This window comes from Macrosteles quadrilineatus, unplaced genomic scaffold (genome assembly GCF_028750875.1).
Source record: "Macrosteles quadrilineatus isolate MER2022 unplaced genomic scaffold, UCM_ALF_1.0 Scaffold_3__2_contigs__length_128488019, whole genome shotgun sequence".
Classification (NCBI taxonomy): Eukaryota; Metazoa; Arthropoda; class Insecta; order Hemiptera; family Cicadellidae; genus Macrosteles; species Macrosteles quadrilineatus.
In genome coordinates this window covers 48,185,307-48,202,779 of record NW_026542596.1, presented here as the reverse complement: position 1 = coordinate 48,202,779, position 17,473 = coordinate 48,185,307, and the positions used below count along the sequence as shown (strand labels likewise).

General features: G+C 36.4%; 1 protein-coding gene across 6 annotated transcripts in view; it reads right to left on the bottom strand.

Annotated features, from left to right (window-relative positions):
• Positions 1-17,473, bottom strand: part of LOC128989670 (cGMP-dependent protein kinase, isozyme 2 forms cD4/T1/T3A/T3B) — a 224,681-nt gene that overhangs the window by 19,312 nt on the left and 187,896 nt on the right. For all 6 annotated transcript variants that reach the window (XM_054411640.1, XM_054411641.1, XM_054411643.1 and 3 more), the window contains 3 exons: positions 2,198-2,311; positions 1,082-1,187; positions 140-203 (listed from right to left, as the gene is read on the bottom strand). In XM_054411640.1, the coding sequence (XP_054267615.1) occupies positions 140-203; positions 1,082-1,187; positions 2,198-2,311 (284 nt within the window). The remainder of the gene's footprint in view (positions 1-139; positions 204-1,081; positions 1,188-2,197; positions 2,312-17,473) is intronic.

Below are 17,473 nucleotides of genomic sequence, written 5' to 3'. Positions count from 1 at the left end.
TGCATAAGGCACATGAGGTTAACATCATATATGAACATGAATAATGTATGAATGAAGTTCAAATCTGGATAACGGAAATTCGTACTAAGGAGATTAAAGTACTAATTTACAATCTAATTCAAGAAAAGTATATATTTACCTCTTCCAAGACATCTGAAATCTTGATTAACGTTTCTTCTGGTAGATTCTTGAAAATTGGAACACTGAAAAAAACCCCCAAAAAAACAGATAAAACTAGACCAATAAATGAACAATATTTTATACGAGAAATTATGCTTTGTGTTTTAAAAAAATGTGTGTAAAATGCATTTTATGGATTTTAAAATGCTAATAGTTGAAGAATTCCCACAGCTGACAGCAAATGTTAGTTTGTCTTATCTTGTTCCAATCTCTACAACAATGGATCATACATCCACTCCCATCATCTGCAGCCATGGCCTCTTATTTGTTTGCAAAGCATATCTTACTTCTTTCAAAGAGGAAAAAATGTTTGCAGTGTTACTGAAACACAGCTTCATGTACAACGATTTTAACTCCTTTACTGGGTAGTAAAGACACCGGGTGGTGTCTGGAGACACAACATACAGAGCGAGAGGAGTGTGACGGCTGGTACTGAACCAGTTAAACAAAATTTAGAAGTAAGAAAAAATGTATTAGCTTAGGTAGTTTTTCATCAGGAAAGCTGTATAAAAAAGCAAATCAGGCATCAGAGCCACAAATCCTGTTTTATCCCTCATCCCATTTTAACCCAGAGTGCATGATCTAAAAACCCCATGTATGGAAATACTCGTTGTAGATCATACTCCGCATGAAGCTATAGAACTTCCCAACAATCAGAAGTATCATACTAGTTTGATCCTCAGAAAATTCTTAACAGTTTATCAATGGACTCTTAATAAAGTTCTTGTATTTAGACAATGATAAAGCTGTTCAGATCACCTCACTTCATCTTACACTAATTACATTCGTATTCAGATTAAAATATTTAATACTGACATCTAGGGGGTGTTGCTGTCCCAAAAGGTTTCACTGTATGTGGTCCTAAATTTTAGTATTTCAAATGTATTGAATTATCTCTCACCTCTTCAGGAAGTCCGTGTACTCTGCCTGCCGTATGAGTCCTGTCCTCATCATGATGGTTTGGAAGCATTGTCGCTCTATTGCCCATAGCTTGCAGTCCGATGCGGCTGGAATCATATAAAGTTCGATGAATTTATCGTAACAGTTCTAAATCATATAAAGATGATTTTATTTGACAGTCTGTGGGACTGCTGTGATTCTTCAGAATATGTTTTAATATACTTCTTCTACCAGTTCTTCTACAAGTTATACAGGGAAGGGTAGCTCTATATTTTTTATGGCAAATAGAGACAGAGGGAGGGGGGCCATTAAATCAGAACAAAGTACGATCAAATACATGTATCTATTCTTTTTGACAATGTCTTGTGTCTATGCCAGGGTTTTTTTTAAGGCAATTTGTTACGTCAGGTGTATTTGTTCTATATTTTGATGTCTGAAATATTTTGAACAATTTATAAAGGAAAACTGTAGGGGCCCGTTACAATTTCAAAATTTTTTTAGTATTAGGGTTTTAATGTAGTAGCCTATATGTGGTCTAAGACTTTTTTGAGTAAAATAATTTGAATATAAATTTTAATATTCAAAGAATATTCTTCGCTCAATGGTTTTCATTGGAACGTTCAATTTCTTTATGACCTGACAAAATATAACATACTCCTTGAAATAATGTAGTTGCCTTGTTAAGCTTTTTTTGTCCAAGCAAATACTTTGATGAATTTTGTTTACATATTATCTTTGACTATTAATACAATGATATTATTTATTGTTATTTCACAACCAACATAACAACTCATATGACCCATGTAAAAACTTTAAAAAGTCTGGATTCATGATGAAGCCATTTTAAGTAGTAGATTCTTTGCCATAACACTGGCCTAGGACTTATTGTAAGAAAACTTCAGTAGGTACTATCCTACATATTATGCATAAAGAAATCCCTCAATTCATATTCTGAAAAAGATGTCCACTATTAGAGACTTCACTCATATTACAAATAGGATTAGACAGCTGTAAACAACAAATTTAAAGTCCATGGATAAAAAGTCCTCTCAAGTACCAATATATTGGTTTGGTAGCTTTTAATAAATTTGCAGTGAGGGTAGTTCAAACTACCTACCTTTGATTGTGGCTGTTCGCTTGCAGTTGTAGAGGATGGCCAATTCTCCAAACACTTTCCCGGGGGCTAGCGTGCTCAGGTACTTGTTTTCCCGGGAAACTTCCACTCTTCCCTCTGAAACATTGGAAAAGCAATTAAAAGATTGGTCAAAAAGAGCTCTTTCCAACCCCATATTTTCATTGAGTTTTGCTTTTCGACAACAATAACAGATGGATGGTTTTATTTAACTACAGCTGATGTTTTGATATAGACAGTTTGAGGGAATCTGAAATAATAAGTTAGACTATTGTCGGGACCGTAAGTTTGCAGTTGAGGGAGGAGCCTATTTACCATATGGTTTTGAATGAACCAATGAGAACCGTGCGGTGTTTGCCAAATCTGTTAATACCAGCTGATTTTAATATATTGCTTAGTATATTTTAGTTTTGTCAACGGACGATGTGGCAACGTCGCACTAGCCTTGTCTTGTGATTGGCTGCCAACAACTGCAAACTTACGTGGTCCCGACAATAGTTGAATGCATTATTAAGCTTTTGAAGTTCCTGTAAACTACTACTTAAAAAAATATTGGATGAGGATCTCTATATTACATAATTTCTTTAAAAGTTTGGAAGGTTGGGAAGGCCGAGGACAGTAAGGAAGCAGCAAAGAAAAAGAAACCTACCAGAACACTAGAGGGTTCTTGGCGACTATTTTGATTATTTGTAGATATTTATTTTATGGAAGCAGTTAAGTTTTTAATGTGTAAAATATCTCTAAAATATTGGCATTAGAATAGTAAATTTAAAAAAAATGCAGTAGGCTTTAAAAAGTAATTAATTGACAACACGTTATCTCTACTTCAGCTTATTGGTTATACCAAAGATTACAATCTTTGGTTATACTTTAGAAGTATTTTGTCACCAATGACATTAAGAAAACTAATTTAGTTTCTCAACAATTAAAATATAGGTTAAACTATAGTCATTGGACACAAAAAGTGTTACTAGGATTGTGAACTAAGTTGTTAGGAATCTGACTAGTTTTTTTTTTTATATATATAAAAAGAACGAAAAAGCCTGCAAAATTGTTGATAAAAGATTCACAGTAATTGGTCCTAAACTATAACCCGGCCATGGCCAAGCTCCTAAAATACTTGATAGTTTTAAACAGTTTAGTTTGTGATCAACAGAACATGTTTATTTCCTGTTTACAAAGGATAAATTAGAGCGAACTGCTAAGAACTGGCTGTACAGGTCTGAGCCTAGGCGACAGCGCAGACACTACACTATCACTAGGTGGTATACAACCTTGGGATCTACGGAACCGTCCCCAACCACCACAGCCACCTCAATCTCATTCCTCTTACTTCCATGAGGAAATCGTTATACTATATGAATGTAAACGTCTCCAATGTGACCCTGCATTGAGGCCAAAAGGACCATAAGCATCACAAGGTTTTTCGAGAAGCTAGTTAAGCTAGTCTGTTGAACAATCACCGAATGGAAAATGTAAGAGACTAATTGAAGTATGTCAATTTGTTTAACATTTTAGCCTATTGGATTTAATACTTTATAGGCTACGTTGATGCAGACAATAATTATAACACAGCTCATGTTAATAAACACTTTATCGCTCAACATAGCTTGATAATCTCTGGTTTTGTAGTTCCGTTTTAGGGGTTGCTTTTGTTTTCGGTGTCTACGCCGCTGGCATTACGATCGATGAAACACGAACATGTTAGGGGAAGCTGTTCAAATCCTCAAATTTTAGTGAATATGCCGGGCATTGAACCAGTCCCTCCTGCACCAATGTTCAAAGTTCCAACCACTTAGCTTCACATCCTAATTACACATCGATATATAATATTTTTTACTCATTTTTGTAAGATTATAAAGTCCAATGGTGGTTTTCATATCACGGCCTAATCATACTGATGGTTTGGCCTAGCTCATGAAATTTAATAAATTTCCGGAAACATACTAATTATTGTAACAGAATATCTAAACACCAAACAAACAGATCATTAGATAGGCCTATTCAATTACCAAACTCCATCCTTGATTAAGCTAAGCGTTAAGTCAATAACTATTGAAAACCACCTAACAAGACGCAGAATTTTCGCAACCTGATAGTTTGCTACCTGTACAAATGTGTATTATTAGACCCTAACAATATTTGCACTACCAGCCATTACCATTACCAAATCAATCTCGCCACTCCACGAAGATACCCACTCGTATGACGTAATTGCATGCAATTTGGTGAAATTAATACCTGCATTTGCATGCCGGTGCCGTTAAGGAATCCAGGGTGCCATTATAGTGCAACGATGCCAGACACCCATTACCATTAGAATGGGTGGAGTGATGGTAATGGTAATGGTAATGAGGCTGGTAAAATGGTAACGTAACATAGCCAGCAAATAACGCTCCTGTTGAATGCTGGTATCGGGTGTCAATTGATTTGTAAGTTGAAAATCGTTGGGTTGATACAAGTTCGTTTGCCTACAGTAACCTGACAAAGTGGGCTTCCTTGCTCAGATTTTAGTACAGAAAGTTGCTAATTGCCGCATTTACTTACTTTTGCCGCACAGCAGTATTCCAACCAAACAACACAAACGGCATTCTTTTAGGAAAAATATAATGTGTAACACGAGTGCAAAGTGTCACTTCGCACACTAGTTACACATAACTATTGTATTACTAGCAGAGTACCCGTCCTTCGTACGGGATTGAAAGGCCCCGAGGCACACACAGCAAGGACACAGTTTAATAACATTTACTTCTTTAAATTTAAGGTACCGGTATACTATAGTATTACACATCTACCATAGCCATAATGTTCTACCACTAAAAAAATATCAAAAATTCGCAAAATATCACAAATTATTCACAAAATTAAAAACATAAACATAACTGTAATCAATCCTTCTTTGACAGTTCTCATTCCGTATCACATTTTTTTCTGCTTAGTTCAAATTATATTAGCTGTTTTCATAAATGCAAAAAAAGTGCTGCACTCTGTTGTTAAATCCTATAACTTTTTAATGCTTTTGCATATCATAGAACAAACATTTTTATTTGAAACAGCTGACTAAATTATTTTATTCCCTTTAAATATGAATACTCATAAGGTTAACATGGGGAACTACAGAGCCACTGGGGCGGAGCCCGAAATGTTTTTTGAGGTAAGAATATGCCTATAATCGGGAATGTAAGCTATCATCATGCCAAATTTCAGCCCAATCCGTCCAATAGTTAATGCGTGATTGAACTTCAAACAAACAAACAAACAAACAAACGAACACACAAACTTTCACATTTATAATACAGTGTGTAAATTAAATATTGAAACAAATCTGTATTTTTAAAACCGAAATAGATAGAAATATTCTGATTGTGGCAATAATTGTTAACAAAGGTTCCGCAATTTTTCCATAAAAAATATTTGTTTACCCCCCTAACAGGTCAGGGGGTAGGGGGTGACTTATTTTTTTCAAATAGCATACCCTATTAAGTGACCCCTCATTTTGAAGGGTTTGTCAAAAGAAACACAATGACGCAAATCCGAGGTGAATATCTCACCCCTAGCCAAAGTGGCGGATATTCCAAAATGGGTGCTTTTTTACAAAAATTAAATTTTGTAATACCCGCCATTTCGGCTAGGGGTGAAATATCAACCTCGGGTTTGCGTCATTGTTTTTCTTTTAACAAACCCTTCAAAATGAGGGGTCACTCAATAGGGGTTGTTATTGAAAAAAGTCACCCCCACCCCCTACCCTGTTAATGTAGTTGAAAAAAATATTGTTGATGTAAAAAATTGCGGAACCTATGTTAACAATAAATTCCACTAACAGAATATTTCTATCTATTTCGGTTGTAAAAATACATTTCGTTCTATTATATTTGTGAAATTGGTGCTTTTTCACATACAGTAAATCAAACTTTTGAATGCGTGCCATTTTGGCTAGGGGTGAGATATTCACCTCGGATTTGCGTCATTGTGTTTCTTTTGACAAACCCTTCAAAATGAGAGGTCACTCAATAGGGGTTGCTATTTGAAAAAATGAGTCACCCTCTACCCCCTACCCTGTTAGGGGGGTAAAAAAATATTTTTGATGTGAAAAATTGCGGAACCTTTGTTAACAATCAACGCCTCAAACAGAATATTTCTATCTATTCCGGTTTAAAAAATACAGATTTGTTTCAATACTTAATTTACACACTGTATAAGTAAGACAAGATTATAGGAGCATATACATAAGGTATAAAAATGACGTGATATTTCAGTACAGAGAGCCGAAACCCCCCCGAATAGGACCAGATCCTCTTCAGCCGTGTAAAAAATAATTGTTTTTGGATGTGCCGGGAATTGAAACAGTCCCTCCCACCCCGAAGTCCGTGACGCTCAATAGGCTAGCAACACACCTTTTAATTTTGTTTCCTACAGCTGCTAAAATTTGTTTAGCAGTCCGATGCACTGTAGAGGTCGCGTTTTGTTTACAATTTGTTTCCTGTTATTTCAGTAAAACCTCTGATAACCAAATAAAACTATCTAATTATAAACAACAACTCTTCCCTTAGTTATATAACCGAGTAAAGCACAAATCATGGAATTAACCACAGCCACCTCTAATACATGGCCGCGACGTTCGAACTGGCAACGCCGCAATCACACCCCCTCTGCGTCCGTCTTCACACGCGCTAGGCTATGAACATCAATGAGAGTATTGCTGCTCTGTATCAATGAATGAAAGTATTCAAATACGTAATAACATATTTTAGTAGATTTTAAGGTATGGTAAAATAGACAAAATTGTAATCTAGGTTGTTTATTTAGTGAAAAATTGCAACATACCGCAATATGTCTAAAACTAAAAATATACAAACATAATGTTTTTGGTTGCATTTATCGTATTGTAAGTAAGATGAATGTGGAAATAGATGAACTTTAAATATTTCCTTTGTTAATTTGATAATCTACACTATTATATAACAATCTCATGGTGTCTGTATATATGTGTGTTATTCAACATAGTAAAAACTAATAGACAGACTGTGCTTAAATTTTACAAAATAAAGCTACTATACATTCGTTACACTTCTTTTTAATGCTTTTAGAATTAAGTTTAGCTGCCAAAACACTGCTATTAATAAGTGCCTGCCACGAACCTCCTTAGAACTAGTTTTCATAATTAATTCATTGTACTTAGAAAACAAAACAAAAGGAAAAAAGAAAAATCTGTAAAATTTGTTTGTCATTTTTTTGAATTTATTGGTCCTCGCCGACAAGTTTTGTAAACTTGGCGAGGCCATGCTTGTAACATCCTAAATAAATATATTTGAATTTGAATACCAAGAATGGTTATACAGTAGGACTAATTTATTGCCACTTCAATATTTGTAGAGACTTTGGGATTTGTAGAGACTAACATCTAACAATTCGTTCAAATAAAATTAATTTAAAATTTTTAATAGGAATATTATGTTTTAGTCCACCTGAGGAAACCATAAGTTAGCGACAACAAAATTTGAAGTTTTCATTTTGAAGGCATACTGACTAAATACTTTATTTTCTTTGAATAATTACTAAGAAAAACGTTTGCCATTTTGTAAACGATTTCAGAAGCTAGGCCTCCATGGCTTTCCACAATATTAATAGAATTTTTTTCACATCAACATTCAGACTGGATTCGGAAACTATGATGCTTTTATTGTTAGATGGTGCAGTAGGTTACATATTTTTTTACTAGTAGGCCTACTTAACAGAAACACCGGCTTATTTCTTTGAAGTGGCATTTATTTAAGTTATTTTAATCATTTAACAACAGCATTTATCAATAAGGTAGACAAATAAATAAGGAAAAAGTACGGTATTACTACCTAAAACTTGCTTCTCGCGTCTATATTTACACGAATCATTGTCTTATTCTTACATTTTTTTACAAATTTAATCTAAGCTCATATTCGTGAAAAATGTTTCACACAAAAACGAGAATATTTTTAAGATGTCTAATTTGATCGAAGAATATCAGGAAGCAATTGTTGCTTACGCGGTGGATCAAGTAGAATCTTAGAACACTGTATGTATTATTCATTTTTAATTGAGCTATCGTAATTATTCTTGCATCCAGGCACATCACATCTATCTGGCATTCTGTAGTAAGAAGTTTAACGTCATTACTAATGATTAAAGGTAGTAGAAACGCGATTATGTACGTAGAGTACGCGACTCCTCCATTCACTGTAATGGTAAAACAACCGAACGCCAAGACACTGATGCGACGTTGCCGCTTTTCACTCGCCGCGGCCTTGTATTAGAGGTGGCTGTGAATTAACCCTATAGAAACAAAATTTTGTCGACACTAGCGATCAGTGTCACATGAACTAGATATGAAAAACGAGCTACAACATTACAATGAGATGAGAAGTCTACTTGTGTCATTTGTCCATGACAGTACCATAGATTAAACATACTCCCTAATAGGTAGTATGTTCAATCTATGATAGTACTAAAACGATATTCGGTATTATGGGATTCGACGCTATGATCACCTGAGCCAGAGCGGCCGCACGGTGGCGGTACCTAGCGACAGAAGGACGCGGCCAGGAAGCAGTGCCCGGTGAAAGGTCGGCCTTCCACCAATAGCCTCGTCCGCTACATTTCGTCATCACCTTCCCTTTCAACAAACCGCCACAGGACGTCGGAAGCCGGATCAAACGAAAATAAACTGCGAGACTGATAAACGCTTGGCTTCCTCTGAAGTGTTGATAATCTGGTGGTGAGTAATAGCTGTCGTGGGATCAGGATGGTAAACCCACCTATCGAGGGAAACAATGTGGTTGACGTCGGAGACGTGAATTACACCACAGGATAGATAGAGGCATTGATTTTTGGATAGTGAAGTATACATCTCATCTATATGGACCAGATAAGTTATAACCATTTTTTATTCTAAAAGAACGCGGTTGTTTAAGCCACTAACTGAGTTTTCTACAGCATAAAATTCAATCTTCTCCCTTAGTTTTTGTTACTGTGAGTTTATGTGACAAAAGGATGCTAAAGTTAACAATAAGTTGTCCTATCAGTTTGTCTTGGTCAAAAAGTCTACGTGAATCAGTAATTTACAATATTCGCACTTTCCTATCAGTGGCTAAATATACATTTCCATTGTAAAACCTGCTAAAATTTAACACTATCTATGTTTATTATGTAGCTACATACCAATTAATTATAAATTATGTAATCGTCATGATGGGACCAGTTGACATAACCGCCTCAACATACGGTAGTGCACTGCACTTTTACGCTCCAGTACTGAGAGGAAAACTAACATTAGTAGGTATTTGGAATCTGTTAAACTGGTTGAAACCACAGAGCTAGAGATACAAATAAAGGTAGCACTGAATGATTGAATTGCGAGACGTTGGCCATTTGTACTAAGGGAGTACATCGTGCTTAGTACATTAAAGCTAGGGGAATAGGGGATGGTGGGATTGTAATTAAGCCATGAGCAATGAGATAGTTGATTCCCCTAGCACCAACCAACATAGCAAAATTTCACAGCGTCTCGATTTTCTTGCAGAGTTGCCGTACCAGTGACTACCTCCAGTCGTATTTCTAGCGCATTGGTTGAAACAGCAATAATATGATTTATTAGTAACTAAGAAAATTTTCATATTTAACCAGCTCAAGTAAGTCGTTTACTCGATCAATGTAGAAAAATATTTACGCGAGAGAATTCTAGCATCAGAATATTTTTACGAAAAACAAAAGTATTATAATACAGTACTGTAAAATATTGGTTATTGGTTACCGGTATCGTAAAGATACAACTTGCGTATTTTCACAGTGCATGTGGGACTAGACTGTTACAAGTGACGTTCGCACCTAAATCAACTCGCAAATTTTCACTTTGCCAAACAAGTAATGAATGGTGTAAAAGTTACACACTGATCTGATATAGCAGAATTAATTTCACACTGTTGACACAGGGGGACTTCGAAGGCCAGCCACTCATGGCTCAGAGCCAAGCTGTTGACGTCACACGAGTTGCGTTATTGCTTTACATTTGTATGAGCAAACTCTCGTTCACTGTTCAGCATTTCCAACCCCGGTCAGTGGATTTGTTAGTGTCTGTCTTGTGATTTTTACGCGATAGAGTTATAAAAGTTGAATAAAGTAAGAATCGGAAGAGTACAATACAATTTGTGAGCTTTTATTTTGTTTCATCAGTTTTGTGTACTGCGGATTGATTTAAAAAGGAATCCTCAAAATTAGAACCACGAGAGCTTTTAAAAATAGTCCCCATTAGATTAGTTTATTTGTGAAGAAGAGTTGCTAATGCAAGTTTTGACTGGACCCAAAAATGTATCTGGTGAAGTTATAATACGTAACCTTTTTCTCAAAGAGAACAAACACTTTTATTCCCGTGATACTGCCTTTCTCAGTAGCCTAAAGAGGCTCATAAGATAATGTTTTTGAACGGTTACCAAGTAACAAACAAGCTAAAAGAAAGTAATTTGCAATTCAACGAACAATTAGTGATAGCTCGCTAAGGATGGTATCTTGCTAATATTTTTAATACAACAGTACTAAAACAGTAGCGAGGTTGTGCGTATTAATTGGCGGGAGGACGTCAAATTTGGCGGTCAACAACGGCACGTGCTAGAACTCCTCGAGTTGTAACTAGGGTGAGTAATTTGGTGTTAATTGGTGATGACTAAAAGTTTCTAACTAACTCGCCAACATTTTACCTAACTTCCGTAGTTAAGATAAGGTTAAGATAGCATTCCTAGAGCAACCCTGCACTTAACATTCTATGCATCTTTACGATGAAGTGTATAGCCTTGCCATCGGTACCTTTGATAATCGTTAACACAAGGACGATAAAGTGATCTAAAGCGTAGATCTGACAGCTTTCCACAACCTCTAAAAGGAAGCTCCCACTGAAATATTCACGATAGTTTATTTTAAAATGTGCGGGTTAATGGTGTAGTATATAAAAGGGGGCAGGACAGGAAACGACAAGCCGGGCAAAACCCAAAACAAAATTGGGATATGGCAACTTCCAGAAGAATCACTATACTGTACTGTGGGTTCTACGGTAAGAGAATTGAGGCTGAAGAGAGATAGGACTGCTTCAACTACTGAAAGTTCTCCATCACTTACGACGATATGATACTGCGTCCAAAATAAAGAAATTTCAATATATGAACATTCAAAGGAAACCCGGAACAGCAGAGCTTTACAGAGACCACTAACGAAGACCATTATTAATTACATGTACATTCAATAACAAAGCTGAAATGTAGCAATGCTAGAAACACGATTACCAATCGCTGTGGCACTGAAGGCACTAAAAGTGTTGACTGTTGATGTTGATTTGACCACATTGTCCACATTGTAACATTATAACATTATAACGGACTGGAGGTAAGTACGACCGGAAACGTCAGACTGGTTTGTGATGGTTATGATGATGTTATCACAACGGAAGTTGAATAGCCATCATCACAGCCATCACGATCACGCTTCACCTCGTAAACTGGCATGGTGAACTTTGTGCACTCGACTTTCGGTCCTGGAAGGCACGAGTTTAAATACTCCCAAAAGCCAACATGGCTACGTCGATGCAAACTAGGAAGTCTAGGTTTTCTAGCAGCCATATTCATACTATAACTTTCTGGTTGTGAGATTTTATAGATGGACATACGGTACAGGACCACACACAGTAGGTTTGTTTATAAGCCTGATTTAATGCAAATCTTACATACCAAATCTCATTGGTAATTCAAATACCATCCTAATACGAGTATATGAATGGTGTTTCTTCATGATACGTACAAGGATTCCTAAATAAAAATCTTATTCAAGAAACTGCATTAGTAGTAGTTAGTTGGTGATTCCAAGTATTCAATATTTTCAATAGCAAGTGTTCATAAGGTTATTCAAATTGCTTACTGTATCCACAATGGATGTTGTTAGGTTAGGTCTGGACTTGAAATAAATTTGCTAATTTTACTCGGAAATCACTTATTTATTTACAACTAACTACTCTCAAAGATCCAATGTTCACTACAGTCTGTATGATGGAACCTGCCTCTCCTGACCCTCTATCTGGGGACTGACCAACGGTTTATGGCCCGAGCCAATCCCTGGTAGACATCCAGTGTCAGGAGACATGTTCCACCATACAGACTGCAAACCTAAACTCACCGACAATTTCAGTGACACCACAGCAGGACAATCCAAAATTGAACTTAAATTTCATCTCATCGAAGCAAAAAGGACGACACAGATGAGCCACACGACGACGACACTGAGCCACTGACTCACCACAACTGAGCCATGACTAACCTCCAAATGGTTAGTAACTGGTTGACGACTGAATAGTGACAAATGAACTGAATATTTAACAGCTTACTGATACACATTGGGGTGGTCAATAGCTAAGGACGCAAGTATCATTGACAACAAAGTCCCTTAGAGGTTTATTATTTTAGAGAAAAGCTATCCCTTAGGTGTTTATTGTCTAGGGAGAAAAGCTACAGACAATTATTATTAGAATCAGGTTAAATCGTTAGTCGAGTTATTTGAATCTGCTCCTAACCTAGCTTTCAAGGATGATTCTTCAACGTACACGTTTCCAAGTCATCCTGAACTAGGTTAAAAGGAACTCTTCCTATGAATATAAGGAACACAGCACTGACTAGCCCCTTAATAACCTTCTGGAAGATGGAAACGAGTTCGTCGTGAGGATATGAGCTGAGTGTTCTACAAACTGATCACTGCTAAAGATGAATAGATTTGAAAACTGAGCGAACTGTTTACGGATCAACTAACAACTCACGTAGCAACCATTCCAGCGACCCAACAGCTCAGTTAAGTGATTCATAATTCAAACAAATATTCAGGTGATTGTACAGATTGCAAAAGTGAGCGAACAGTTCGCATCAACTAACAACTCACGTAGCAACGATTCCTTTAACTCAACAGCTCAGTTAGGTGATTCGAGATTCAAACAGACATGCAGGTGATTCAGCCTACACCTACACAGTGAGTTTTCATCACTATGGAAAGTGAGAGTGGGCAAATGAAAGCGTCCATGTAACGTCGCGGCGAATTTTCAAATCCGACACAGCCAATTGAAATGTGGCGAAAGTGGACAATAAATAGGATTATACAATAGGATGGACATTGCGTTACTCTCAATGTAGGGCACTGTTTCTATATCTGGGATTCGTCACAAATATAGGAGTTTTTTTTAATAAGGTTTAAATAAAACTTCAGTGTTTCCAAATATGTGAATTTTTAAGCAAGTAATAAACAACTGAATCTGCTAAGGAAACGGGGGAGGATCTTCTGGCATTGTGTAGGATTTGATGAAAGTTTATGAAGCGTATTAAGAACTGTTCGATAGTATATAAAATATTTCTCGTGGCAAATCATACGTGTAGATCACATAAATCCTACTAATATTATATACCTACATAAAGCTAATTTGTTACCTTTCCTGAATTGAATCACATTTTTCACAAACAAAATATTAAAGGTGCGATACGACATTCTAACACTTTCTGTTTAATTAACTGTCCAAATGTAAGGTGCAGTGTTAAAATAACCCAAAAATTATATGGAAATAAATGTCATTAACATGTTCACTTTTCCGAATTAGGACACAATTAATTGATTCGTGAAGTATTATTATTAATTTAATGGTAAAATATAGGTTTTAAATTTGCTGTACAATGAGATTAAATGGTTCAAAGATCTAATTCTACGTTGTTTATCATTAAATTACTGCGCATTTTAAATGTTTAAATATTAGTAAAAAGATTACAAACATCAACATTTTTAATCCATCAACCTATTTGATAAAAAAAAGGTTATCTTAGGTCCACTCGTTATACTAAAGTGCAACATTAACTCTGCTCGTGCTCCTATAGTAAAAAAAAATCTGTACATTATTTTCCTTCACTAAATAAGACAATCATTATGAAATACGCTCAATAAACCAGTTATGAATCTGAAACATTTTCTTACAAATACCCTACTAAGATTTACTGTGTGCAGGCCAGCATCCCGTGGGTTTAAAGGTTTAAAGGCCATTGTCCAACCCAAGATAACAGTGGTTTTATATAGGTTGATAAAAAATGTGCATATATTTTTCTGAAAACATTTAACATTTATCCAATCTAATCATCGATAATCTCAACATAACTTACGAGGACGCTCGTACAAGAGATAACCCACGATCCTCCCGAGATAACTAGATAAGCATTAAAGATAACTAGTATTGAAGATAGCTCACGAAGATAACTAGATAAGCATTGAAGATAACTCACTAAGATAACTAGATAAGATGAGATAACGATTAGAGTTTTACAATAGCAATAGGAGAAAGGTGGGTTTGCGTAACCACAAAATGTCATCTGTCCAAGCAGGGAAAGTAAGGTAATTTGGCGACAGTGGAGATTCCTTGCAAACTTTAGTGAAAGGAGTAAACTTGAACGTAATTCTCTAGACATTTCCACCTTTTACATTGCAATTCCCTTCATTCCGAAAACTATCCAATCTTGTATTTTATACTAAACGCAAGATTCTATAGAGTTTCTTGTTTGATTCTTAAATTCCATTTTAAAAGACGATGATCTATTGGGATTGGGCTGTTTAGGATTCTCTGTAGAGTGTAGAATGTAGATTATGGTTTGACTCTTATTATAAAAAATCTGAAATAAAATCTTGGTTAGTTGTTGGACTGAGTGATGAGGCAGATTGACAATCATTGTTGTAGACTCAGTTTTTGTTCACTCAAACATACATTATCTTTACTGACGTAAATAATTCTAACGAAGAGATTCACTGATTGTGAATTTACGTCGATGAAGGCTAGGGTTTCTAACTGTTAAATTCACACTAGAGGACGGGCTGAGTATTATTTTTGTGTCGTAACAAACCTAATGCTAATGGCTACTGAGGAATTCACTTCGTTCTGCCTGTCTCTTTCCTTTCCCTGACTGACATCTCGCAGGAATTTTAAAATTAATGTTACGTCTTACGTATCCCGTTTGAATAATATAAATTATTGTCGAGGTAAATTAGCGAACAATCTTTCAAAGAAATTATGAAAAGTATTTGACTTACGGTTCATCGAGGGACTGAATAAAATTCGTATAGAGACACAATTTTAGTAACATTTACGAAGTGTGGTAAAGCTACTAAACTAGTATATGTATCTGTCTTTTAAGAGCGTACCGTAGGTTTTAAAGAGTACAGTATAAAAAATGCAGATACACAACAGAAACGGCTTAAATCTTTCTTCCTTCTCTTTTTCTTTCCTTGAATCCTTCTCTCTTCTTAGCGTTCTCAAAACATACACTGGTGTTTCGGCATCTCATAACATAATACACGATGGTAAGATACGATATGCTTTGAATTGGTGGTTGCTTTTCACCAATCATTTAACATCATTTGGTGTTGTGATTAACCCATTTGTGTCAAATACTCTGATTAGAACCACTCGTACTCCAATATCACCGGTGATCCTCTGTTTATTCCCCGACCCTGTCCAATCCATGGTGGAGGTGGAGGGCTCGAGGTCGGAGGTGTGGGAGGTGCCGAGGAGGCGGTGTGACGTCACGACCACAGACAATGGAGAGGGCGACCTTGAGGTACACCGATACACGATACAGGTCAACTTGATAAATCTGGTCCGAGGCATGGGTGGAAACCAAGGAAGTGCTCGGGAGATCCAGGCATTCTTCGAAAGGCATAACTCCGAAAATTTTGGAAGCAGTACTTTTCCGAGTAGTGTCTTTGGTAAAAGCCCCTTTTAGAGAAATGGCTGATCTTGTACATCCTTTCGGAGCTGTGCCTTCTAGACTTAGATGTTTCGGAGTTGTGTCTGGCCCTGCAAACCTTTGGAGCCGTGCCTTCGGTTGATACTTTCGGACCAACGCCGCACACAGCCAAGTGGTGCGAGATGCGTTGACGTTCACCAGTGGAGCTTTAGATTTAGATTTGCAAATGAAGTATCTGGGAATGAATTGTTCATCGCGAGAAATCGGTTTAAAAAATACTAAGGGTAACTGGTAAAGTTATTAAATAAACGGAAGGTTGATGACGATCTCATAAGTTAGATCCAGAAGTTTGATCTTAAAAGGATAGAATATTTGAGAAGAGACTCAGGACTCAGGGGATCTTAATTAATGATAGTTTTTATAATAAATTTGTCTGGGTAAAAGCTTATCTGGTAATATGATACAAAAAAAAAAACTGTGCCCAAGGAATCCCATCTATCACTAGTTAAAATACACCTATGCGCTGCGTTATCATTTCAGAGACAGAATTTGAAGGAATTGAGAAATTATTTAAGAAGAAATCTTCAAGTCTAGGTGACTTTAGGACGATTAAAAATCAAGTTTTAGTATAAATCCCTAAAAAGGAACACCTATCAAGTGAAAATATTGGTACTGCAGTCAAAATACTGTACAAGCGTGGATTGTCAGAGATACCCTGGCATCAGCTAAAACTCCCAGGAACTCAGTCAAGTTAGATGAACGCGTCAAAGTAATTTACATAAGGTTCTAAACCAAACAGTTTGAGGACACGGGGAATTTCCAAGTATGAAGTTGTATAAGGTGATACTGTACAAGGAAAATGGCCTTGAAATTTGATAAAACCATGATTACCAAGTAATTTCGTAATGCCCAGCGATACCTCCTCATTAACAATGACATTTATATTTACAGTAATTGGCATTGGCACGTGCTATGATTTAAAATGGACATTTGGAAGTTTACTTGCTCGATTCCTTGAAACCAACCGTAACGAATATTTAAATTCAAATTCCATTTACACTCAAGCCGAGAGTTGCAGTTGATAGAGTGCCAAGACTGAGGCTTTGTTCGTTCACACGACCCAGGAAATGCTTCTCCAAGCTTTAGTTATTCATACATTGTGCCAGGTGCAATAAAAATAATTTACTTGCTGGTGTCGAGCATGTAGAATTTTTCCAAGAAGAAGAATTTTTCGCCGTTGAAGTACTCCATGAACAGCTGGTTCCTTGCGTCTCTGTCTATACTCAATGCTAGTAGGTTGGACGGTTGGACAAGATTTGGTTGGGTAGTTGTCTCACTTTCCCTGAACGCGGTTTTTATTTTATCCAATTTCCGCCTTCCAATAAACAACAGAACTGTATCGATTGACCGGTTTCCTGCTACAAAACAACCAGTTTTTGTATACCTTTAGGTCTTCGTATCTTCTGTCAGGTATAAACTGTGCAATATTATA